The 25,314-nt window shown below is 36.8% G+C and overlaps 1 protein-coding gene across 1 annotated transcript; it reads right to left on the reverse strand.

Moving 5' to 3' along the window:
- Positions 1-1,120: 1,120 nt before the first annotated feature.
- marchf6 (membrane-associated ring finger (C3HC4) 6) lies at positions 1,121-24,536 on the reverse strand. The gene is made up of 26 exons (XM_073848664.1): positions 24,269-24,536; positions 22,853-22,952; positions 21,523-21,596; positions 19,732-19,875; positions 19,559-19,631; positions 19,186-19,354; positions 17,237-17,429; positions 17,090-17,151; positions 16,968-17,000; positions 16,835-16,886; positions 16,647-16,705; positions 16,462-16,542; positions 15,987-16,055; positions 15,619-15,693; positions 15,215-15,349; positions 15,008-15,127; positions 13,623-13,723; positions 12,202-12,339; positions 11,539-11,743; positions 11,364-11,433; positions 9,708-9,889; positions 9,449-9,583; positions 7,058-7,147; positions 6,803-6,935; positions 4,816-4,951; positions 1,121-2,960 (listed from the first exon to the last, which is right to left on the reverse strand). The coding sequence occupies exons 1-26, from the start codon at positions 24,285-24,287 to the stop codon at positions 2,873-2,875; spliced, it is 2,736 nt and encodes a 911-aa protein (XP_073704765.1). The 5' UTR covers positions 24,288-24,536; the 3' UTR covers positions 1,121-2,872.
- Positions 24,537-25,314: the final 778 nt, after the last annotated feature.

The following is a 25,314-nucleotide window of genomic DNA, read 5'->3' on the forward strand; positions in this document are numbered from 1 at the left end:
TCTTTATGACAGAATGCTACAGCCACTGTCATTTCTTGAATAAGTGGCCATCAAAACAAGGTTTAAACTTTTATTTTGAAATCGCGATGAACAGTTAGCATATTAAGATAGATATTTATGTATTCTCATGTTTTTCCCGTATGTTTATAAAAGATTTACCTTGCAAATCTGATGAAATAGCGCTCATTAAGTTCCTAGATGAACATTATAATAAACCCAAACTCACAACAACATGCAGAAATGGAGTTTGAGACACTTCACACATTTAAATGATAAGTTTGTTAGCTGCATTTGCTTTACTGTGAATGGAGCCGCTCTGGTACATAAGCTTTATGCATGTAAACAATTAAAGCGCATATGTTAATTTAACTGAATCAGAGTTTGCGAACTCTTAATAGCATTATGATTTATCATGATTTTTAAATGTTTAATATGTGGAATGCGCCACTTCCGGTACATGGGCAAAATACTCAATACTCGAATGGAATAGAGGAATCATTGCAGCCATTTTAAGACACAAAGCTTTTTGCTCCTCAAGACATTAATTAATGGACTGGAGTGGTGTGCATTATTTGTGGATTATTGTAGTGTTTTTATCAGGTGTTTGGATTCTGACGGCACCCATTCACTGCAGAGAATCCATTGGTGAGCAAGTGATGAAAGGCTTCGAGATTTCTCAAAATCTGTTCTGATGAAGAACTAAACCCAACTAAACCTGATCCAATCTTGGATGACCTGAGGGTGAGTAAATCAGCAAACTATTCTGTTTAACATTTAATAGGTTCAAAGTGTATTAAAACAAAGCAGTTTGGCTCATAATATATTGCTAAAAGAGTTGGAAACTTGGTTGATGTCATTTATTCCACATGCGTATAGCATTTGTCCTGCTCTGCAATTAATTCTGCAATAAGTGGCCTTTCTCCGCATTTTGTGGTTTTGGTACCACAAACATTTATATTATTGTGTTACATCAATGTCATTTGCATACTAAATATCTTTTTATTACACTGACAGTAATCTTTTGTAATAAACACATTCGGTTTCTAATTCACTTGGTCAGTGAATTGTGTAAAAACAAGTATACAAATGATATGTTTGATTGAAGACACAAAGCAGCGTATGTACTACACTTTGTGATTTAATATTTGTAATAAAAGTTTTCAACAAACAAAAAAAAAATATTGTCTGCCATTATGAGGATGTAAGTGTTACAGCGAGAGCCTCTAAGAGGAGGTCTGAAAACATTCAGAATACTGAATACTTCTCACACAAACATGCTATGAAAAGGAAAAGGCTTAGTAAACCAGACACACAAAGGTGTTTAGTGCTGGAGCACTACCTTAACCTGGATTCTAGCTGACCTCAGAAAACTTTAGAGAAAATCATATCAATGGCTGATCAAACATGAAAACGGTGTCACTAGTTGCACATATAAAAATAGAACATTTGCCTTTCAGAGGAGCTCAAGCTATCAAGAAGCATACAGTATCCAGTTTCAGTGTAATAAGATACTATAAGGTCACTTATAGAATCTCAGCGCTGATTAACACTATCTCTAAAGCTGTCTGAGACAAATTCTTGGGGAATCGCGAACCTGTAACAGATGCAGCAAAATTGAAATGGAGAAAAACATACTCTGCTACGAAGAATCGAAAAAGTTACATTATTTACAAATGCATCGAGGATCTCCTACTTACCTACAGACACAAAACTTCTACCGAACCGAAGCAAGAATCCTAACCCACGTTTCGGCTGAAAATTTGATCGGTATTTTAGTGAGCTCTCATACTTAAAATTTGGTCTAAAGGGTTTCCGAACTATTGCTGCTCTTAAAAGACGCTTTCTTAAATTAAAAAAAGTGCAACAACCTGTGTACGTGCCAGAATTACATCTACGAAAGTGTCGCTAGGCCATGCTGAGCACGAGACGGACATACAACGGTCGATATCAACTTGAACAGCAAACAAATATGCTAGCTCAACCACTGACGCAATTACGGTCTTCTAAGCTACTCGAAAGGATCGAACGAAGAGCTAGCAGGCAGAGGTCGGCTTCCGGCTCACTGTGAGCCATAAACTCTACCGTCGAAGTACGCTTCGGCTGCTAGATACTGACTCTGTGCTTCTATGTTCTTGAATTGGTCAACAACGGTCACACGTGAACTGTTGGTGAAACAAAATTCCCTCTTTTCCACATGACAGGAAGCAGACGGACGTGGCGTAACCATTCAATCCGCCTCCATCCGCTTGTGGCCTGCACATAAAATTAGGGAGGATAAAGCATTGAGCAATGAAGGTAAGACACACTACCGAAAGCATCAAATCAAACAAGACCCTCTCATTCCAAAACTTCAAGATCATATTTCATTGAAAATTCAAAACTAATAAATAAAAAGGTACTAATGCGACAGTCCAGCTCCATTACGACCCAGACGTATTTTCATCCCTGGAGTCTGACTGGCCTCTCCACGAGGGTGATGAAAGAAACCATATGGGTCGACTCTTGCCACGAACGAATCTCTACAAATAAGGTAACTACTAGATTTAATAAATTAATACACATACTTCAACTTTTTTTTTTCTTTTTGTTTTCTTTTAGGAGTCAGGCATTCTTTTTAATCCATGGTTGGTTGGCTGTAGGGATTCATTCTTTCGCCCGTTTATGTACATGGCTCTTTCGCCTCTTTTTTTGCTGGCAGGGTCAGAGAGGCCAGAGGTCAGTTTTTAGAGTCTTATTGGGACGTGCTGGATGTATAGACGCACACAGATGGAGCAGGAGAGGAAGGCTTGTTCAGTCATTCACGCATGCTCGCACATGCTCGCTCACTCACTCGCACACAAAAACAGTGACTCCAAAAGCAATCCCAAGATCTTTACTCCTGCACTGAACTGCTGTGTGTGGTTGTGCTGGGCTTGCCAGCTTTCCTTTCATAGTTCACAAGTCTCTGTCCAACTAGGTACCTACATGGAGGAAGAAAGAACAAAACACACATCAGTGCAAAAAGTAAAGAGCAGAAAAACAAAGCTGCCAGTAAATCAGGTGTGAAGTGACAGACTTAATTCTTATTCAAAAGTGGAATGTAAATTCTATCCAATGACCTTCTCTTTGATGAATTCTATAAAATGACCAAAAATGACCCAAGTTTTTATGCATTGCTATTCAAAAGTTTGGGATCAGTAAGATTTCTTATGCTCATCAAGGCTGCATTTATTTGATAAAAAAAACTGCAAAATTATGAAATATTATTTTAATGTAAAATAACTGTTTTCTACGTGAATATAGTTTAAAATGTTATTTATTCCTCTGACGCAAAGCGGAATTTTCAGCAGTGTTACTCTAGTCTTTAGTGTCACATGATCCTTCAGAAATCATTCTAATATGCTGATTTATTATCAATGTTGGAAACAGTTGTGCTGCTTAATGTTTTTTGGAACCTGTCATTCTTTTTTCAGGACGCTTTGATGAATAAAAAGTGAAAATAAGCATTTATTTAAAATAGAAATCATCTGTAACAACATAAACTACCATTTAAAAGTATGTGGTCAGTAAATGTTTTATTCTTTCTTTCTTTGTTTTTGAAAGAAATTAATACCTTTATTCACCAAGGATGTGTTAAATTAATAGAACGTGATAGTAAAGACTTATATTGTTAGAAAAGATTTCTATTTTGAATAAATGCTATTCTATTTTAACCTTTTATTCATCAAAGAATCCTGGAAAAAAAAAAAAAAAAAAAAAAGAATCAGCAGCACAAGGGTTTCCAACATTGATAATAAAAGTAACAAATAATCATGTGACACTGAAGACCGGAGTAATTATGCTGAAAATTCAGCTTTGCATCACAGGAATAAATTCTATTTTAAAATATATTAAAATATAAAACCATTATTTCTAACTATAATAACATTTCAGAATATTACTGTTTTTCTCTGTAATTTTAATAAAGTAAATGCCGTGATGAGCTTAAGAGTCTTTTTTAAAAACATGATATATATGCCACTTTATATTATTCATATTATATTAAAATATAATACTACTTACAAGGTATGATTTTTATGCAACAGCCATAACTGATTATTTCATTTAAATAAGTTTTGGTAGGAAGTCCCTTATGCTCATCCCAGCTGCATTTATTTACTGTAAAATATTAATACAATTTTCTGTTTTCTAGTATAATATACTTTAAAATGCAATTTATTACTGTGATGCAAAGCTGAATTTTCAACAGCTATTAACCCAGTCTTTAGTGTCACATAATCATTCAGAAATCTAATCTAAAGATTTTTTTGATAAATTAAAGTCAAAATATATATTTGTAATATAAATCTTACATTATAAATATATTTACTATCAATTTTAATCAATTCAGTGCATCCTTGTCGAGTGAAAGTATTAATTATTTGTGACCCTGAACCACAAAACCAGTCATAAAGTAGCACAGGTATATTTGTAGCAATAGCCAAAAAAATTGTATGGGTCAAAATTATAAATTTTTCATTTAAGCCAAAAATTATTTAGGAAATTATGTAAAGATCATGTTTCATGAAGATATTTTGTAAATTTCCTACTGTAAATATATCAAAACCAAATTTTTTATTAGTAATATGCATTGCTAAATACTTCATTTGGACAACTTTAAAGGTGATTTGCTCAGTATTTTGATTTCTTTGTACACTCAGATTCTAGAGTTTCAAATAGTTGTAGCTCGGCCTAATCTAATTCCCCAATGTAAAGCATACTCTTATGGCTAGGTCCAAATGTGGTCTCCAAATGAATGGTAGAGCAAATGGGTGGCACACTAAATGGGTGACTCACTTGTCATTCTTGATGTGCTCATAAAGGCGCTTGAATTGTCGGATTTGGAAAAAGAGGATACCCATCAGCACCACTACCATCAGAAGGAAGGGGTAGATTCTCCTCTGTACCAGATTCTGCATCTCCATAGTGACCCCTATTGAGAGAGACAAGAGCATTACATAAATACAGAAACACGGTCTTAAAATACATGATGGTTTTTGACTGCTTATTAGGATTTAGAAAAAAGAAATAGTGCTGTTTTTGGGTGACTGATGTCCTGAGTATATACCTAGACTTCTTAAGGCAAGTAAGATATCCCTCATGTTCGGTAGCACAGCCGGTGACAAGCTAATTTTACCACACTACTCCCACAACAGCCTCTAATACAGCCAGAATGCTTTCAGTGGTGCAGTAACAGAAATTAGCCAGTGTGCGAACATATGCAGATTGATGGTGGTCTGCTCTTTACCGAGCCCCAAAGTGTCCCGACACGAACAAACAGGAATCTTAAATGTCACTATACAACTCCCATATGCAGGATGAACTGTGACCAACTGTTCAGATTTCATCTGAACTTTGCACTTAAAGAGCTTAAAGGAGTAGTTCACTTTCAGAACAATTTACAGATCATTTACTCACCCCCTTGTCATCCAAGATGTTTATGTCTTTTTTTCTTCAGTCGTCAAGAAAATATGTTTTTTGAGATAAACATTTCTGGAAATTTCTCCATATAATGGACTTAAATGGTGCCACGATCTTTGAATCTTCAAAATACCTTTTAAATGCAGCTTTAAATGGCTGTAAACGATCCCAGCCGACGAAGAAGGGTCTTGTCTACTGAAACGTTCGGTCATTTTCTTAGAAAAATATATTTTTATATACCTTTTAAGCACTGAAACTGTCTAGCACTAGGGCTTGTAGTGAGCGTTCCCGACTTTACGTACTCACGTCGAAAGGTCACGCGTGACGTATGCGAAACTAGAGACCCAGTGTTTACAAAGCGAACTTGAGAAGAGAGAAGTGCAACACAATCAAATACTCTTTAGCAACAAGGTACAACATAAAGTACAACGATGTCGGACGTCTTTGAAGCTGGAGGAGCACATGAGATGGAGTTTTTCACCGTTTCGTCCTTTTTGAGCCGGAATACACAGACGATGAACTCTGTCAGAGAGAGAAAACTGCGACAGTCGCGGCGGCGACACAAGCCTCGGGCAGACCGCGTTCAAACGAGACGAGATTGTGGTGCAAGTGTGGAAAATTCCAGCCATTTCCAGCGGAGGAGGAATCTCAGTGCTGTCACGACTGGACCACATCTGTTCCACTGTTACAAACAATCGGCGAGTAAGGTGATGGGACTGCTTCAAGCATTCGCTGCGTTGCAGAGCACGGTGGACGCAGTACGTAAAGTCGGGAACGCGCACTACAAGCCCTAGTGCTGGACGAGTTTCAGTGCTTAAAGGGTATGTAAAAATATATTTTTCTAAGAAAATGATCGAACGTTTTGGTAGACAAGACCCTTCTTCGTCGGCTGGGATCGTTTACAGCCATTTGAAGCTGCATTTAAACGGCATTTTGAAGATTCAAAAATCGGGGCACCATTTAAGTCCATTATATGGAGAAATTTCTAGAAATGTTTATCTCAAAAAACAATTTCTTGACGACTGAAGAAAAAAAGACAAATATCTTGGATGACAGGGGGGTGAGTAAATTATCTGTAAATTGTTGTTCTGAAAGTGGACTACTCCTTTAAGTAGTCATTTACTATGCAGCTGTTATAACTGCACTTTTTCCTCGTTGATTGAAGACCACTTGAAGCTCCACATGATGAAGCCACTCGAATGAGTGCTCAAACCTCTTCTAAAGATGAGAATCAAACCAAGTCCAATTGCAACGACAGTGTCGTTTACAATGATGTCCAGAATGAATGAGAACAGTAATGTTTTTGAATGACTGAACAAAAACAGTGATTGCATCAAACTTTTAAAAAATAGTTTCTACACACCTAGAAAGGGAACGATGCCCACAGCAATCACATAGGGGATGCAGAGCGAAAGCAGCAATACAGCGATGACCGGGGCCGCCAGCTTCCTGATGATGAAATGAAGATCAATGTTCCTGATTCCGTTGGCATACACCTGAAAATCAGTAAATCATTCAGTTAGTGAGTGAGTGAGTGTATCCATCTATAGTCAAGCATCTAGACCTGTAACAGCACCTCAGAGATCATCAACAAATGATAGTCAGTGCAGCCACTAACCTGCTCAATAACGGTCTTCAACCACCACTGGGGACCCATGAGGGTGATGGCAGCAATGATTTTGGCATGCAGCACTCCTAAAGCCCAGTCCTTAATGATATAGAGAAAAATAAGAGTCAATAGCACTGACACGGCCATACCTCTGCGCCCCACTTAGAGCCTGTGGAAATTAAGTTCTCCAAACAGGACGGATTAGATTAGTAGGGCAAAAGGAGTCTTTTGAAAAACTGCCTGCTGCTGGAGTAGATCCAAGCAAAATCTGTTTTCCGGTACATCAGTGACACAGCTCATTAGCTCAAACAGAGAACAGCACAAGGCACAAAAACTAAAGCTAGGTCAGATAAATACTGACACACAGCGGACATGTCAGATGAGAATACAGTTGCTAAGTCAATGTTATTTTGTGTATAATGGACTAACAACACTAAAGAACAGAAAATGTTTCATCATTTACTCACCTTCATGCTGTCAGATATATGTTTCTTTATTTGAACACAAACAAAGGCTTTTAAAAAAGAATTAATCTTTATGAGTCCATGTAATGCAAGCGTGCCTGTCTCACTAAATGGACTTACAGAGATGATTTCTAAAAATCTTCTTTTGTTCTTCTCAAGAAACAAAGCATGAGGGTGAGTAAATGGTGAGAGAATTTTCATTTTTGGGTGCAGTATTCCTTTCCAGACACATGTGGTTTCCTAATGAAAAAACCCTTTACACTGTGACGAACACATTTTCTCTGGTGATGTTTGATAAATGACACACTCCGGCAATGTTTTTTTACCCTCATGACGTCAAATTAATTTGTCTTGAAAAGAGATTAAAAATATATATCCTAAAGCCATTGGTTCTAACATGCAGTGTGACCAAATCTTAACTATGTCATATTATAAACTGCTTTTGATACTTTAATGGTGGGATTTTGTTGGATTTGACAGCCCCTGTGCTCATTCACTTGCATTAAATGGAAAAGAGCAGAAATAAAGTCATAGGGATCTAGAACAACATACACGTGAGTAAATCATACATCTGTTCTTTTCTAGGTGAATTGTGTCTTTAAAGGGATAGTTTACCCAAAAATGAAAAGATAGTAAGGACTGGTCTTTACATTGCAACCAAAATGGTCGCATTTCGCTTCAGGTGTAAAGCCTGGTTTAAACTTGCCGCATCAGCACAGCGCATGGCAAAATGATGCAAATATTGAGGAAATGATGGACGGACAGATATTTCTTAAACCAAAGAAGGTGAACTTGTTTTTTTCCACTGCAATAGCAACATGCAAGCACCGTCACCGAAAGCCAGTTTGGTTTTACTTTTCTTTTCTTTCTGTTTTTTTATTTTGAAAAGCTTGTTATCTTTGCTGTTTACCTCACATTACGCCATGGAGGCTCTCTTTTATATATTTTTTGTTAATTTATTTGATTCTTCATTGTTTGCTAAACGTTCTGTATATAATACAGCATGAGGTGCATGCCAATCCTAATTCGTTTTTGTTAATAAACATTATGTAACCTAATTTGTCAATGTAACCTACTGTTTTATTGTTGTTGTGCTCTCTCATTATTAACAACAATGAATCCATCTTTTGTTTTAGTCCTTAAAAGTGAAAGGTACATAGATGCAAGCAAAACAGACAATTATCTTTTCTTGTAAAACGTGACCACAAGATTGCAAAAGCATTCGAAGCCCGGCTTATAGCAGCAAAAGAGCAACTCCCGTTTACAAAATCCAAATCACAAATAATACTACTGATAAAAAAAATTTAAAAAAAGAGGTTGAATGTTAACCACTTTCATTACCATATAACTATAAACTATGATAAAAGTGCATCAGCAGGCATTGATTAATTCCATGATGTAGCAAAAAAACAAAAACGACCAAATGATGTGCTCCTGCAACCAACTGAGAAAGTTAGTTGCAAAAGAGCGACCAGTGGGTAAAAGGAGTCTAGAGGCCTGAAGGACATCATTAAAGAAATCCATGTGACATCAGTGGTTCAACCGTAATGTTATGAATCTACGAGAATACTTTTTGTGTGCCAAAAAAAACTATTTCTTCTCTTCCATGTCAGTCTTCGATACACGTGGTGCTGCTGATGCAGGAACCGGCATTTTAATGTATTCTTGTAGCCTCATACGCGACGTACAGTTGAAATACTGATGTCATATGGACTATTTTGTCCTTACTACCTTTCTGGGCCTTGAACGAGTCAACTGCATTGCGGTCTATGCAGGGTCAGAAAGCTCTCGGATTTCCTCAAATATATTAATTTGTGTTCTTGAAAATAAACGTTCTTACGGGTTTGGAACGGCATGAGAGTGAGTAATTCATGACAGAATTTTCATGTTTGGGTGAACTATCCCTTTAAGAGCATGACACCTATTCACACTTTACCTGCCAAGGGTAGAAGAGAGGCGTCTGATCCAGTGGCACTCTGAGAGGAGCTACAATCACCAGCTCGAACAGCAGTCCCAACAGCAGAGGGATTACTCCAGCCAACAGCACAGCCACAATCAGCGTCTTCATAATCTGAATTCAGACAAATCAGCGACACGGTTCATTATGGAATCATCTGTCTTTGGTTTCCTTTGTATGTAATAACGGTTCAGTTTGAGAGACTTTTAAGCCACAAGGAAACCACTACATTCAGTACCATGAGGGTCCACTCCTGAACTTTGAGCAGGATGACTCTCCGCCCCTGAGGCATCCAGGCCAGCAGCACTGTGATCGCTCTGATGGAGAGCCAGCACACATACAGCCCACACGCTGCAGTGTACAGCTCATGGATCTTAGCACTGCCAGTCCAGAAGGACATCAGCCAGCGTCCTGTGAACACTATGACAAACACAAATAGAGAATTCAGTACTGCTGAAAATCTGTGAAAATCTTTTCTATGCCCCCTTTCTATTTGAAAGCATAAAAAAAAAAAAAAATTAATAACACCTAATTACATTTTTAAAAGTTAGAGTCCCTTAAGCTCACCAAGGCTGGATTTATAAAAAAAAATCTGTAATTATTCAATGGAGCATAAAAGGAGACACTTTATTTTACAGTATCTTTGTAACATATTCCATGTAATCACTATAATTACACTGATAATTACATTGATAATTACATGCAATTAGCCCTAAATCAAACCCTAATCGTAATTCTGTAGTAAGTATATTGTCATATTTCTCAGCACTTAAATGTAATTACACTGTAACAAATACCATTTAAAATTAAGTGCAACCGAAATTACCAAGAATGTGTAGGTTGCCGTTTTACATGCAATGTACTGTTCCTTGTAAACCCCATAAAACCCCATATCATTAAGGTCCATAAGACTAATGTGCTTTAAAAGATTAGTTCACTCAAAGAATAATTTCCTGATCATTTTACTCATCCCATGTCATACATGACATTCATGTCTTTCTTTCTTCATTTGAAAAGATATTAGGATTTAAATTAAGTATTTTTCTCCATATATATGACTTCAGTGGGGATAAGTGGGTTGAAATTGCAGTTTCAATGCAGCTTCAAAGGGCTCTACACAATCCCAGTCAAAGAATAACGATCTCATCTAGCGAAATAATCGTATGTAAATGTATATCTTTTAACAACAAATGCTCCTCTTGCACGATGCACATGCGTGTCTTCACGCATTATGTAATAATGTTGGAAAAGTCACACACGGTTTTTCATCTGTGTACTTTGGTTCAAAAAGGTAGGGTATGGGTTGGTAATTCCGCCTACGTCACACGTGACTTTTCCAACGTTACTACATAATGCGTGAATGCGAGCTAGTGCAAGACAAGCATTTGTGGCTAAAAAGTATCAAAACTTTTATTTTTAGAAAATGACCAATCGTTTTGCTAGATAAGACACTTATTTCTCAGCTGGGATTGTGTAGAGCCCTTTGAAGCTGCATTGAAAATGCAATTGGACCTTCAACCCGTTGATCCCCATTTAAGTCCACTTTATGGAGAAAAAAATCCTGGAATGTTTTCCTCAGAAGCCTTCATTTCTTTTCGACAGAAGAAAGACAGACATGAATATTTCGGATGACGTAGGGTTGAGTAAATTATCATGAAATTTTTATTCAGGAAGTGAACTTAACCTTTAGTCTTGCAAAGTCATATGATAGCTTGAAAATGTATTTACTAGCCACTTACAGTACTTCTTTTGAATCTCATCATTGTAATTAAATAAAGTGCAACTAGTACAATTCTTTAAATTTCCATTTGTGATCCATAGAAGTAAGTCAGTCACCGTTTTGGAAAAATACGAGGGTGAGCAAATAAGACAGCCCAATTTGTTGAGCTCTCACCTGGTAATGTGAGACAAACCAAACTGGCCAAAAGCAAAGTCACGCACATGAACAAAATCAGCAACACAATCTACAGGGAGCCAAAAGAGGAAAAAAACATTAAAGATAAATCTGAAAATCAGATTCACAAATTCAAAACATTCACTGAAGTATAAAAATATACAGGATGGAGTACCCTAAGAGGGAATTTCATGGGCCGGTGATAGGGCTGAAAGCCAACTGGACCCCCCTGCTGCAGTATTGCCTGGTGGGCAGCATGCAGTCCTTCACCCACCACAGGAATGGCATTGTTTCGGGCCTGCTGGTTGTTGTTGTTGGCTTGCTGGTTGGCATTGTTCTCATTGTCTTCCTGATCTCCCAGCAAGTAAGAGTGCAAATCTCTGAAAGGAGTGGCACAAAGTAGTGTCCATGATTTAAAAATTCAAGAAAGACAGATGAACTAAACAATTCTGGTAAAATCAAGGTGTAGGCATAATGTAAATTAAAGATTAATTCTGCAATGTGGAGAGCTTTACTGACTTCACTGCACATGGGAGTCAAACATGTTGCATGAACTCTGAAGTGACAGCATTCATTGATTATAATAGAATGAGAGCATAGAAATTCCAAATCAAATACATTTATTCTAAGATCTATTAAATCACTCATGATTGTGATTGTAACATCAACGGAAATATTGAACAATTATGATTAGTCATTCACGCTACCCCAACACAAAGTTCAATTCCAGTGACAGATTTTTTTTAGAACAACACATGGAGAACCAGGTATGGTCATTTCAGTCCATGAGGGTCATGGACATAACGAGCAACATAGTAAATGTGTATATGAGACTCACAGCAAGTAGCCAGCGGTCACCGTCCACGCGCGCACCAGACCTTTGAGCCACTGCCGTGTATGTCCCTGTTCCAACAGAGCAGGAAGAACAACCTGCAACAATAGCAACTCCAAAGACAACTCACTCACTGGAGCGTCGCTGAAAGAGAGAAAGAGAGGAAAAGGAAGTGATTACATTTGTATATAAACTACTAGTATCACTGTTCTTAGCAATAGAGCTGTTCAGGCATGACATCAATTTGTAGGTCACCCATAACGCTAAACCTCCATGGGCTCCCTATGGAATATCTAATTGGTTTTTAGAAATAAAATAGCCTGGGAGTCATCCTACTGCATCTGTAGCATTTTTCCAGCCCTTACACCACCCTTTTGCTCCTCTTTAATAACAATTTCACACCATGACTCCCAGACAAGCTCATTTTATTTCACCTTTTCAATTTGTGAATACTAACAGGACCATTTTAAAATAGAGCCAACACTACTGGGCAGTATGTGTGCATGGGCTTGCTGTAGTGTAGTTCATTTAAAAACGGTTGTAGTCAACATGTTGCTTGTTGAAGAATATATCTGTTTTATTTATCCATGAATGCCAGTGCAGTCTAGTGTTGTTTTTATTAGCTGAAGCTTTTTTTTTTCTTTTTTGTGTTCCACAGGAGAAGGTCATACGGGTTTGGAAGTTCAAACATTAGCTTTCTCAGTCATTCAAACAATATTATAAAGCCCCTGACTTGTGAAAGATGGCCTCATTCCACAGAAGTTAGAGTCAGTGCCCTAACAAACACACTAGAGCTGTTCAAAGTACTCTAGTGATAAATATAAAGCTCAAAGCTGTTGAAGAGGACAGTAGGGTTACATAGGGTAAAATACTCTACACAAACGCAGAGTGAGGGGACTTTCAACAGCATTATTGTTGTGGACATCATATTAATAACTCTCTGCAAGATCAGACTGTGGTAATGCTCTGCTGGGAATGATGACATCAGGTGTAACACACCTGCCAAATGATGCAACGGGCCCACATGACACTACAGAGAGTCCTGACACTCATTAGGTAACGAAGCAAAGGTCTACCATGACAGCAGTAATTAGCACTTCACATTTATGGCCCTTTTAAACATGAAGCTGCACAGAGAAAGGTGAGAAAATCACCTTTAAAGATTTAGTAATGCACATTACTAATCAAAAATTAAGTTTTGATATAAGTTTTGACAAAATATCTTCATGAAACATAATCTTTACTTAATATCCTACTGATTTTTGGCATAAAAGAAAAATCGATAATTTTGCTACAAATATATATATACCCGTGCTACTTAAGACTGGTTTTGTGGTCCCAGGGTCACTCTTGTCCTCGAGCTCTGAATTTAAGCAATTATTACGAGAAATATTATAGGTAATGAGGTAGAAATACATCTTATTTACCTGTATAGCATCACATTGTACGGAAGAAATGAAGGGAAAATGTGTTTTATTATCCGGATAGGAAGCCACAACATGAGAAGAACGATTGAGCCAAACACAACCTGAAATGAGAAATAATAACAATAATTTAAGAACACGGAAAACAGAAAAATATAAAGCACCTAAGGGGGCATGGTAATGGAAAAAATATGAGATTGAAGGGAAAAGTTTCAATGCTTTTGCACCCTCTCACAAAAGTATTTTCTCCTGAGAAACTGCGTTTTGCTCACAAAACATTTGCATTCTTTCACAAAAGTACTGGGTTCCCCTGAGAAACTTGAACACTGAAATATAGTTTTTCCTCCCACCTTATTTTATTTCCATCACAAAAGATTTGAATGAGTTTCGAAAAGAGTGAACGCAAAAGTTTTTAGGACAAAAACTATACTTAAGGAGCAAACGCAAAACCATTGAATAATTTTTCCTCCTCTCTCTTTTTTTTACCATCACAATGCAATTTAAAAGATTAGTTCACGTGCAGAATAAAAATTTCCTGATAATTTACTCAAGATGTTTTGTTTTTCTTTCTTCAGTTTAAAAGAATTTAAGGTTTATGAGGAAAACAATCCAGGATTTTTCTCCATATAGTGGACATCAATGGGGATAATGAGTTGAAGGTTCAAATTGCAGTTTCAATGCAATGTGCGCTACATGTCATGACCCCAGCCGAGGAATAAGGGTCACAAATGCTTGTCTTGCACTAGTTTAACCTCACACTACGTAATACGCGTAAAGACCGACCCAGTGTTTACAAAGTAAATGTGCAAAGAAAGTCAAACGCCCTTTACAACAAAGGTGAAACAATGATTTTGGATGATTTTTTAAGTTGAAGGAGAAAATGAGATGAGTTTTTCACCCTACTCTAAATTTTTGAACCAAAGTACACAGACAAAGAACTAGTTGCGCATGCCTTTTCCAATGTGATTATGTAATGCGTGAGGGTGCATGTGCATCAGAGAGCTAGTGCAAGGTGAACATTTGTGCTTAAAAAGTACATCAATTTTAATGTTTTTTTTTAGAAAATGACAGATTAGTTTGCTAGATAAAACCCTTATTCCTAGGATCATGTAGAGCAATTCAAAGCTGCACTACAACCACAATTTGGACCTTCAACCCATAGGCCTCCATTGATGTCCACTATATTGAGAAAAATCCTGCAATTTTTTCCTCAAAAACCAATTCTTTTCAACTGAAGAAAGAAAGACATGAACATTTTGGATGTCATGGGTTTGAGTAAATTATTTATTTAATAAATTAATTATTTATTCTGAAAGTGAACAAATCCTTCAAGGGGATCAATCCTTTAAGGTTAAAAAGAGTCTCAAAAAAGGTAAACATTTACTTACCACTGACAGTATGAATCGTCTCAAGTGTCTATATATTGGTAGGTGTATCATTTCTTGCACTGGATTGAAATCTGGATCGTTCAGATTTCTGAGAAACCACAAGACTCCAGGCCTTAGAACCTAAGAAATACAGGTAGAGTGTTTTAAATCCATCAAACGTCTCCTGAAAAATATTTTGCATGATTAAACAGATATAGAAATGCCTACCTCTCTGAGTAGAAGAATGAAAGAAGCAAAATAGAAGACGTAGACCATCCCCACCAGCCAGTGAAGGAACATAGTTGTCCCTGGCGCTGATTCAAAACTCAACTCTCTGTCTTTCAACGAGGCATCAAACATTTCCTACAAAATGGAGAGATAAACAAATGTGTACTTTTACTGTACGACAAATACTAAGGTTAAGGTTAGTAACCTGAACTTAGCAAAACTTTAAAAGACACACTCATTGGTTTTCCCCTCATTAAAAAATAAAAAGAGGCAGAGCAGCTGTCATTGAAATGAATAGAAATGAAAACCATTAGCTTTCTCTAATTATGAAAGCTTTTTTGGCCAACATGAACAGAAATGCGTAAGCACATTTTAAATTAGCTTTATTAAATGAAACTAAATACCAGAGAGCAGATATCAAGCCACCAGCCGCAGATGAGGGGGAACACGCCAATCTCTACGACTACTAGAAGAGACACCTGTAAGAAACAAAAGATGATCATTTAATACAAGCCACAATAAATGACGTACATGACTGATACTAAATGATTAACAAATAAATAATAAAATACATGGTAGAATAAATAAGTGTAATCTAAGCTTATATAATGTGACCTAATTACAGCATTAGACTGAGAACAGAATTACAGTAAATCCCAAACATCTTTGCTAAACCAGTTGGTGCATTCAATGTTATTAAGTCATTGTTTTTACCCTGTCTAATTACTCAAGTTTAGCAAACCTGAAATTATGAAATGCTGATGTAACTGACCTTTACGACAATGTAGCAGACTCCTAACAAGCGGCGTGATCTTTGAAATCTCACCAGTGCTGCCAATCCCTGAGATCTGAATTAAGGAAAGGAACACCAAGGGCCGTATTACAGAAACTTCCTATCTTACGTTAACATATAGAAGCTAACATACAAACCACTTTAACTGAAATTGTTATCGGTCACATCAGCATAATTTTGTGGGCAAAAAAGGTCTGTAGAAAATGATTTCTACTGAGACAACTGAATTTGGCCCATAAAATCCCAAACCCTGAACAAGGATAAACCACAAATTTAGGTGTGTTTTTGTAATACTGCCCTAGAAGAAAACATATACCGAAACTGAATGATTTGGAGGTTGATGTTTGGCGAGTCATTTTTGGTTGTGTAACTTCATGGAAGACTTGGTACACCAGAGAAGGTAGTTACTTAGAGGGTGATTATTTCAGGCATTATTAAAAGTGTTTAAGGATACATGACACACGATGAGTGTGATGGCTAAAAGGACATATCCAACTATAGTAGTGATGAGTCCCTCAAAGTGTGAGGCACGAACCTGAAAACAGATAAGAGACAGTTGTCAATGTTGAAACTGCATTTACATAATGTTTTTTTTATTCAAGCTGGATAAATAAGGTCTAAAACTTATGTGATACTTACATATTCTTCAAAACCAAGTCCAACCACTGAAAAGTGGCCAATGTGGTACGGACAGAAAGCTAAGGAGAGACAATTTATAAGCTTAAGTTTGTAATTGGAGAAGACAGTCAGTGTTTTCATATTAGATTAGTGAACAAGAATGCATTTATGTTATTATTTTGTTTAAACAAATCTGCAGTGATGCTTACCAAACACCAGGATGAAGAGTGTGTTGAGTGAGACCACCCAGAACACATGCTCCTAAAACAAAACAAACAAAAAAACATTAATTTTTAGTTCTTATAAACCGGATGTTTATTGAGAAAAAAAAGTGTCACTCACCAGAAAAACCAGGGACCCATCAAGCCCAAGCATCTGAAGAAAGAGTAGAGAACAGGTTTAATGTTTCTCTGAAAGATTTTGGTATGATGTCTGATATACTGACATACAGCACATAGTCTTACCCTTTCCCAGGTGAGCTCTTCAGCTGCACGATCCCATTCCAGAGCATTCCAGTTCATATCATCTACACAGAACATACACAATGTTGCACCTGTTACCATTTATACCCACTGAAAAGTTTCTCATTTGCTTAATTAAAGCCAGCATACCCTGTGCTCCATTGTTGGCATCTGCCACATCTTCCGCTCCTCCATCCTCCTCATCTTCATTATCTAGCTCCATCTCTTCCGCAGGGTCAGCAGGGAGGTCAGGAGCTTCAGCCGCTGCAGCGTTTTCTGCGGGAGGTTCGGCCGGTGCGGGCATGGGCTGGTTTTCAGCACCCCCATTACCCTGGCCAGCGGCCTAAAGGACAGGATATTAATAATGAAGAAAATTTCCTACTGACTGGAATTAACTACGGTAGAGTATGTACAAGAGTGTTCGTGAAGAAGTAAACTGCATCTGGTTCAATCCAAGAAAAAATAAGATGCTATTTTGGTAAGAGTGTGGTCTCCAGAGATTCAGGGGATAATGAGGGATTTGAAGATGACAGAAGGTCAGGCAGGCTACTCTGTTGTTGCTCAAATCAAAATGATAATTACAGTAAGCAGTAAGCAAAGTAAACAAACAGGGTCATGGCACAACCTGTATAATTGGTCTCGGAAGACTATCAAGCTTTCAGAAAGTTTCGCTGACTTAAACTGCAATAGGAATGACATTTTTGCTGTACAGAACTTGCTCGTGTGGAAAATTGTGGAAAAATAAAAATGAACATACAGTTTATTAGACATAAACTTAAGTTTCAGCCACCGAAAAAATTGGGCCGAAAGTGGCATGATGCCAAACATATTAAATTATTTAAAAGGATATTTTTACATAACCTGACTTTTATACACATCATCATCAAAAAAGGTAATCTGTTTAAAACAGAAGAGCAGTGAACAGTGATAAGAAACACAGAACAGCAATAAGAAATATTTCCTAAGCACCAAATCAGCATTAGAATGATTTCTGAAGGATCGTGTGACACTAAAGACTGAAGTTATGGCTGCTGGAAATTCAGTTTTGCCATCACAGGCATAAATTACATTTTAAAATATATTACAATAGACAACACTCATTTTAAAGTGTAAAAATATTTCACAATATTGCTGTTTTACTGTATTTTTGATCAAATAAATGCAACCTTGGTGCAGTCTTCTTTTAAAATTATTTTTTTAATCGACCCAAACTTATGAATAGTACTGTACATGCCAATGTAGTAATGACAAGTAAATTATTTAAAAAAAAAAAAGTAACAAAATTAAGGCTGTCACTAACGATTATTTTGGTAACCAAACTAAACAGCATTTAATTAAAATGTCTACTTAATCTTTAATATTTGTTAATTTCTTTACGGCAGAAATGATACAGCCACTGTAATTTCTTGAATATGTTGACATTAAAATGTATGAACTCGGAGTGAGGGTGTGAGCTTTTATTTTGAAATTGCGATGAACGGTTAGCATATTAAGAAAGAAATTGATGTATTCTCCTGTGTTTGCATAGGTTTATAAATGATTTACCTTACAAATCATTTTCCTTACAGGTTTTTTAACATGAACCCAAACTCACAACAACATGCAGAGATGTTTGAGATGCTCTACACATGTACATGCTAACTGCTCTTGTGAAGCAGCATATAATGTGAACAGAGCCACACATATGTAACCTACATGCATTTAAATTATTAAAGTGCATTTATTAAACCTGCAACGCGTAGATTTATTTGAATCGTAGTCTTTGAGAATTCACAATAGCATTATGCTGTATGATGATTTTTATATTGGTTTAATATATCATGCAGCCTTGGAAAACACTCTAATAATGCATTTCACGGATTCTCGTTCATGGAATGCACCACTTCTGGTATTTTGCCGGTTACTTCACTCAGACAAAATGCAATCAAGGATTTTTTTAAATTGAGTACTCAAATTGAATCGAGCAAATGTGTGTTTGGTTTTTAATTTTTTTGTTATACAGTTTTATTAGTGTGCCAGTATTGTTTATTCTAGATTAAATTTGAGAGCGATGCATTCAATCTGATGAAAAGCGGCATTATGTCACATGAACATTGTACCTCATTGGGTGGTCCTGCAGCATTGGCAGGTTGCTGCTGGTTCTGCTCCAACCATAAAGGGGCTCCACCATGAACAATCTGCTCCCGCAGCCACACCAGACTGATGAAGGCGCAGAGGGTGCAGGTCACCACAAAGCAGCCCTGCAGGCAGTCAGCCAGCAAGTTCTCTCTGCAGAGCATGAACATTCACTGATCATCACTTCTGAAATATCCATCCATTACAGTTCACCACACAACCACGTCCACGGCTAAACCTGAGACCGCGGTGAGGACTGCAATAACCTATCATGCTCAGAGTTCACAATGAGCCAATCCGCAATGTAAATGAATATTTTAAGGAGAAAACTTGAGAGCTTTCCTGTCTGGTACGTACGTGGAGAGCATGTCTAACGGCAGAGTCAGGAGGGAGCTTACGGATCCAGTGAACAGACATTTATAGATGCGACCTACAGGAAAAGGAGAACATTATATGAGCAACACTGCACACAATGCACAACATTGGGAAAAAGACAGCGTACCAGACTGTGACCTCTGGGCATCACTTACATGCTGTTAGAGGTACGACCCCCAGCCAAGCGAAGGCAACAAGCGTATAATGAAACCAGTATCGGATTGCCGTGCCTATACTGGTGACCAGTCCTGCGAAAATGTCCTGCACTGGGAGCCGTGAAGGCATGTCTGGAGAGTAAACTGAAAGGAAAACAGAAGAGGACTGTTATATGCATTTTATATTATAAATGTAGACAAACATTTGGGGCTTCATCCATTTGAATGAAGGAATAGTTCACCCAAAAATTTTAATTCTGTCATACATTATTCATCCTCATGTCATTCCAAATATGTAAGACCCTCTTCAGAACACAAATCCAGGAGTTTTTAGACCCTGCGTAGACAGCAACACAACTACCACGTTCAAAGCCCAGAAAGGTAGAAAGGACATTAAAAATGCATATTACTAATCAAACATTTGATATATTTATGGTAGGAAATTTACAAAATATCTTCATGGAACATGTTTTTTTTTGGGGCATAAAAGAAAAATAGATCATTTTAATACAATGTATTGTTGGCTATTGCTACAAATATACCCATGCTACTTATAACTGGTTTTGTGGTCCAAGGTTACTAATAAGAAATATTACAATAGTAATATTCAACCGTAACATAAAAAAGTATTTAAGAAGCAGTATACCATAATTATTTTATTTTACTTTATATTACAACAGTAAAACAACATTAATTGAACCTACAAAATGCAGTTTAAATGCAGCTTCAAAAGGCTCTAAACGATCTAAATTGCAATTTGTTTAGAAAATATCCAATCGCTTCACTAGATGAGACCCTTCTTCCTCGGCTGGGATCGTTTAGAGCCCTTTGAAGCTGCGTTTAAACTTCATTTTGAAGTTCAAACTTGGGGGCACCATATATATCCATTACATGGAGAGAAATCCTAAAATGTTTCCCTCAAAAAATAATTTATTTACGAATGAAGAAAGACATGAACATCCTGGATGACAAGGGGGTGAGTACATTATCTGTAAATGTTTGTTCTGGAAGTGATCTAATCCATTAAATTTCTCTTTTGTTGACAACAGCTGGTATACAAATGCTTCTTATAAGTTCGGGTGGAAGGTTGGTGCATGTTGCATTCTTAAATGCATTTAATAAGTGACCCAAACTCAAATCACATGCAGAGATGATTTTGTTTGGAGTAGCATAAACTGAGAACCATGCCGTTATGATATACTGAAGCTGCTTGTGTGTATAAGAACACATGGACTATTTTAACAATGTCCTTACAACGTTTCTGGACCTTGAATGTGGAAGAACCCTTGCTGTCTAAGGAGGGTCAGAAAGCTCTCAGATTTCATAAAAATACCTTAATTTGTGTTCTGAAGATGAATGAAGGTCTTACGGGTTTGAAACAACAAGATTTTCATTGTTGGGTGAAATATCCCTTTAATTGTGTCATTCTATGTTAAGTAATACACATTAAGTTCCCTCAGAAAACTATAAGTAATGCTTTCCAAAAGGCTTGTGTGTTTACTTTCCTCCCAAAGCTTAAAGAGCACAGAACAAAACTAAATGAAAACACCTTCAGTGTAGTAAAGCCATGCAGCGACTCATGTAAAAACTTTGTTTCACCTCAGCAAAGAGCAGCTACGTCAGACAACACGAGTGCCATGCTTTGACATCACATGATCAACCCATAGAACCCTGTTGCTTTAAAGCACACAATCGCTGCTATTGAACAGGCCATTCGAGGCCGTTGTGACTCTATAGAGCCGTTCATGGCTTTACCTCCCCTGAAGAATGTAATGAGAGTGGGTTACTTACTTGGCGTGAAAGCAAATCTGTGCTTGCATAATTCGCAGTATTCTTTTCTGCTGTGTTTTAGCCACTGCACCAAGCTGTTAAAACACAAGAGGGGGGCAGGAAGCAGGAGTGAGGATGATGATCTGACTTGTGTGAAAAAGCACAGAAAATCCTTCTTTGTTTCCCATTTCCACAAGGGAAGAAAAACAACAGCTGGGATAGTTGGTTACCATTACATTGAGGAGGACCCCTGAGCTTATAAGTTAGTTGGCTAGTCAAATGGGTGTTACAGAGTTTTTCCATCCAGTAACCAAAAAGCCTGAACACAAAGCCTAACAAAAATAACTGGCCCCAATAGAAAGGTTAACCTAGATCTACTGACAGTCATTCGGTTCTAGAAAATGCCAAATTAGCCGATTTAGGGCATTATAGAAATGTGCAATACAACTAAACCCCTTTTTCTTTTTAATTTACCATCTTCATTTGCCAAAGCTATACACATTACCATTCAAAAAGTTGTGGTTTGTAACTTCTTAAAAAAGAGATTAAAACTTTTATTCAGAAAGGATGCATTCAACTGATAAAATAACAGTAATAACGTTTATAAATAATACTACAAAAGTTTTTTATTTAATATAACTGCTGTTCATTTTAACTTTCTATTCATCAAAGCATCCTGACAAAAAGTATCAGAGTTTCCACAACTGTTTTCAGCATTGATAAGTATCATAAAATCAGCAATACAATGCAAAAGATTTATAAAAGATCATGTGACACTAAAGACTGAAATAATAGCTCAGATTTACCATCACACAAAATTACTGTTTACTGTGTTTTTGATCAAATAAATGCAGAAAGTTACAGACCCCAAATTTTTGAACAGTACGTAATCAACCAGACTTCCACTAAATCATCTTAACCATGTCTAATGCCTGCAGTTGTTGACTTGAAGCTTACTAACAAACAGCAAGGCCTTTGTCAGATCAGATCATATTCTTGTTTCTCAGAGCTTGGAACCCCTTCTTACATTGCATGTGGTTTTCCATTTCACGCTGTCCCATTTTTTGCCATTACTGACTCATCTTGAGTAGGACACCTAGAATTATTACTACGGGACAGCAGGTTCAGTGTAGTTAACTGCTCAAATTACATCCTCTGAATTTTATAGCAGGCACAATAAACTAATAATAAAGCAGGCCAGTCGTTACTTCTAATGTCCCATTTCTAAGTCTGATAACAGTATATCAATCTGACACGTGGAAGATATAGTTTGACCTAAAAAGCATCTTATAAAACAAAATAAAAACAGACTATATAGGGAATTTTGTCAATAAATGAACAAAGCTCTTACCATTCTTGGTGGATGAACTTAATACTTCCAGTACACACGCAGGGATGGTAGAGGGGTTTGTCCTGAGTTCCCTCAGATCGACACACCCTACATATATCAGCTGCCAGAAATGATGGGCAAAATTAAAATTTAGAAGTGATAAACACTACCAGTCAAAAGTTTTTTATGTTTTTAAAGAAGGCTCTTTTGCTCACCAAGCCTGTATTTATTTGATCCAAAGTACAGCAAAGACAGCACATTTTTAAAATATTTTTACCATTTAAAATATGTAAAATGTAATTTATTCCTGTGATTTCACAGCTGAATTTTTAGTAGTCACATTATCCTTCAGAAATCCCTCTAAGATTAAAAAGCAACCTTGATAAATAGTTTTATTCATCACAGAATCCTGAAAAAAAAAATTTACTCACCTGTTTTAAATATTGATAATATTAATAATAATAATAAATGTTTTTGAACAGCAAATCAGCATACTAGAATTATTTCTGAAGACTGGAGTAATAATGCTGAAAACCTAGCTTTGATCACTGAATAAATTACATTCTAATATATATTCAAGTAGAAATAAGTTATTTTAAATAGTAATTTTTTTTCACAATATTACTGTTTCTGCTGTACTTTGGATCAAATAAATGCAGGCTTTGTGAGCAGAAGAGACTAAAAATCTTAGTGTTCAAAACCTTTCAACTGGTAGTGTATACAAAACACATTAAATTAAATGAGAATGAACAGGATGAGTGTTGCAACAAACACACTGTACCTGCCAAAACATGAAAGGGTATGAGTTATGAAATTAGACGTAATTACGTTTTGTGCTTTTTAATTTATACTGATGGAAAAAAAAAAGTAGATACATGCAAGACTATTGCTTGGTATCTTGTGAGTCAATCTCCTGGTCATCTTTGCCCTCTTGCAGTTACAACAGTATAAACCCTAACTAGATAATAATGAATAACATGAGAGACAGCTATCACTCTGACACACGTACAGTTCAAAAATCAATGGGATATCGTGACGTTTAATTTATGTCATATTTCAGGTGCGTTTACACCTAGCCAAAATACACAAATAAGCCATTTTACGTATGTTACCCATGTTTGACAATAGCTAAAACTCCTTTAACATGACTAATGTGCTCCCAACAATGTCCTGTAAAGTCAGAATCAAGATCAAAATAATATTAGTGTCTTTATTTGGGTGTGCTTGGAAGATGACAGCTGTACCAAAAACCAAGCTGGCAGGAAAACGTTAGCTAGTTAGCATGCAAAGGCCACATCAGTGAAAGATGCATATTTGTTTGCGCGCCCAGGCTAAATCATCACATAATAATAAACATACATTTGTCAACGCTTATTTAAAAAAACACAATAAGCAAACGTACAGCAGCCACAGTGCCTGCGTGTCTAGACAGCTTACCTTCTTCGGCAGTGTCCATCTTGTACGGTGACGCACTGTCCTCTTTCCAGTCAACACATAACACACACCGCGGAACAAAACACGATATCAGCTCACAACTACGCTAAAATGCAACATGACGAAATCGATCCACGCATGAACGCCGCATAACACCAAACCGGACCCCCTTTTTTCGCGTAGTGGACACAGATAGCGCTGAACAAGCTACTTGTTGGTCGATTATAGTACTGCTCGGCTGAACATGTTTGTGGCCTCTGCTGTGCTGCTAGCCTACGGTTTCGATTTACGGCAAATTAACGCGCATGCGTCAAAAACGCGACACTTTCTAGCGTTTTCCGGTGGTGACTGCGCTGGACGGTAGATGAATGAATTTACATATGAACTACTGCAGCTGGATATGCAACATGTTAGCATATTTTGAACATCCAGTTCTTCTTCTTATTATTATTTTTTTTATTATTAATACAATATGGAAGCATCATAGTATGTGGAAATTTACTATAACCAGGGCACAATGCCAGCATAGAGGCATATGGTTTGCATGTTACAAAGGGAGGGAGTAAGGCATGGGACTTTGAATCTTGGTACACCTTGCCATGTGCAAACACACATACACACCTTTTTCTATCAGGGATATTGACTTTTTACTGGCCTCTTGTGTTTTGTAGGTTACAAATAATGCAAATAAGATAATTTGGTGTGTATCACTCTGAAAGGTTTTGTGGTGAATGGGATTTTTATGAATGGTAATTTGATGTGTTAGTTTTAACATGAATATCCATGCATCTGTTATAAGTATGTGATATAATCTTTAGAATAAATGTGACATAGTCAATAAATTTATTTAAAGACTAATGTTGGATTATTTTCATGACACACAAAAGTCAAAAGTTTACATACACCTTGCAGAATCTGTAAAATGTTCATTATTTTACCAAAATAAGAGGGATCATACAAAATGCATGATATTTTTTATTTAGTACTGACCTGAATAAGATATTTCACATAAAATAGGTTTACATATAGTCCACAAGAAAAAATAATAG

Source organism: Garra rufa, chromosome 10 (assembly GCF_049309525.1).
Source record: "Garra rufa chromosome 10, GarRuf1.0, whole genome shotgun sequence".
Classification (NCBI taxonomy): Eukaryota; Metazoa; Chordata; class Actinopteri; order Cypriniformes; family Cyprinidae; genus Garra; species Garra rufa.

Excerpts from the sequence above, each read along its gene's own strand:
- marchf6 (XM_073848664.1), bottom strand. Across the intron at positions 19,355-19,558 it reads CCGTTAGACATGCTCTCCAC|AGAGAACTTGCTGGCTGACT; the intron begins GTACGTACCAGA and ends CATGCTCTGCAG. Across the intron at positions 17,152-17,236 it reads TGCCAACAATGGAGCACAGG|ATGATATGAACTGGAATGCT; the intron begins GTATGCTGGCTT and ends TGTTCTGTGTAG.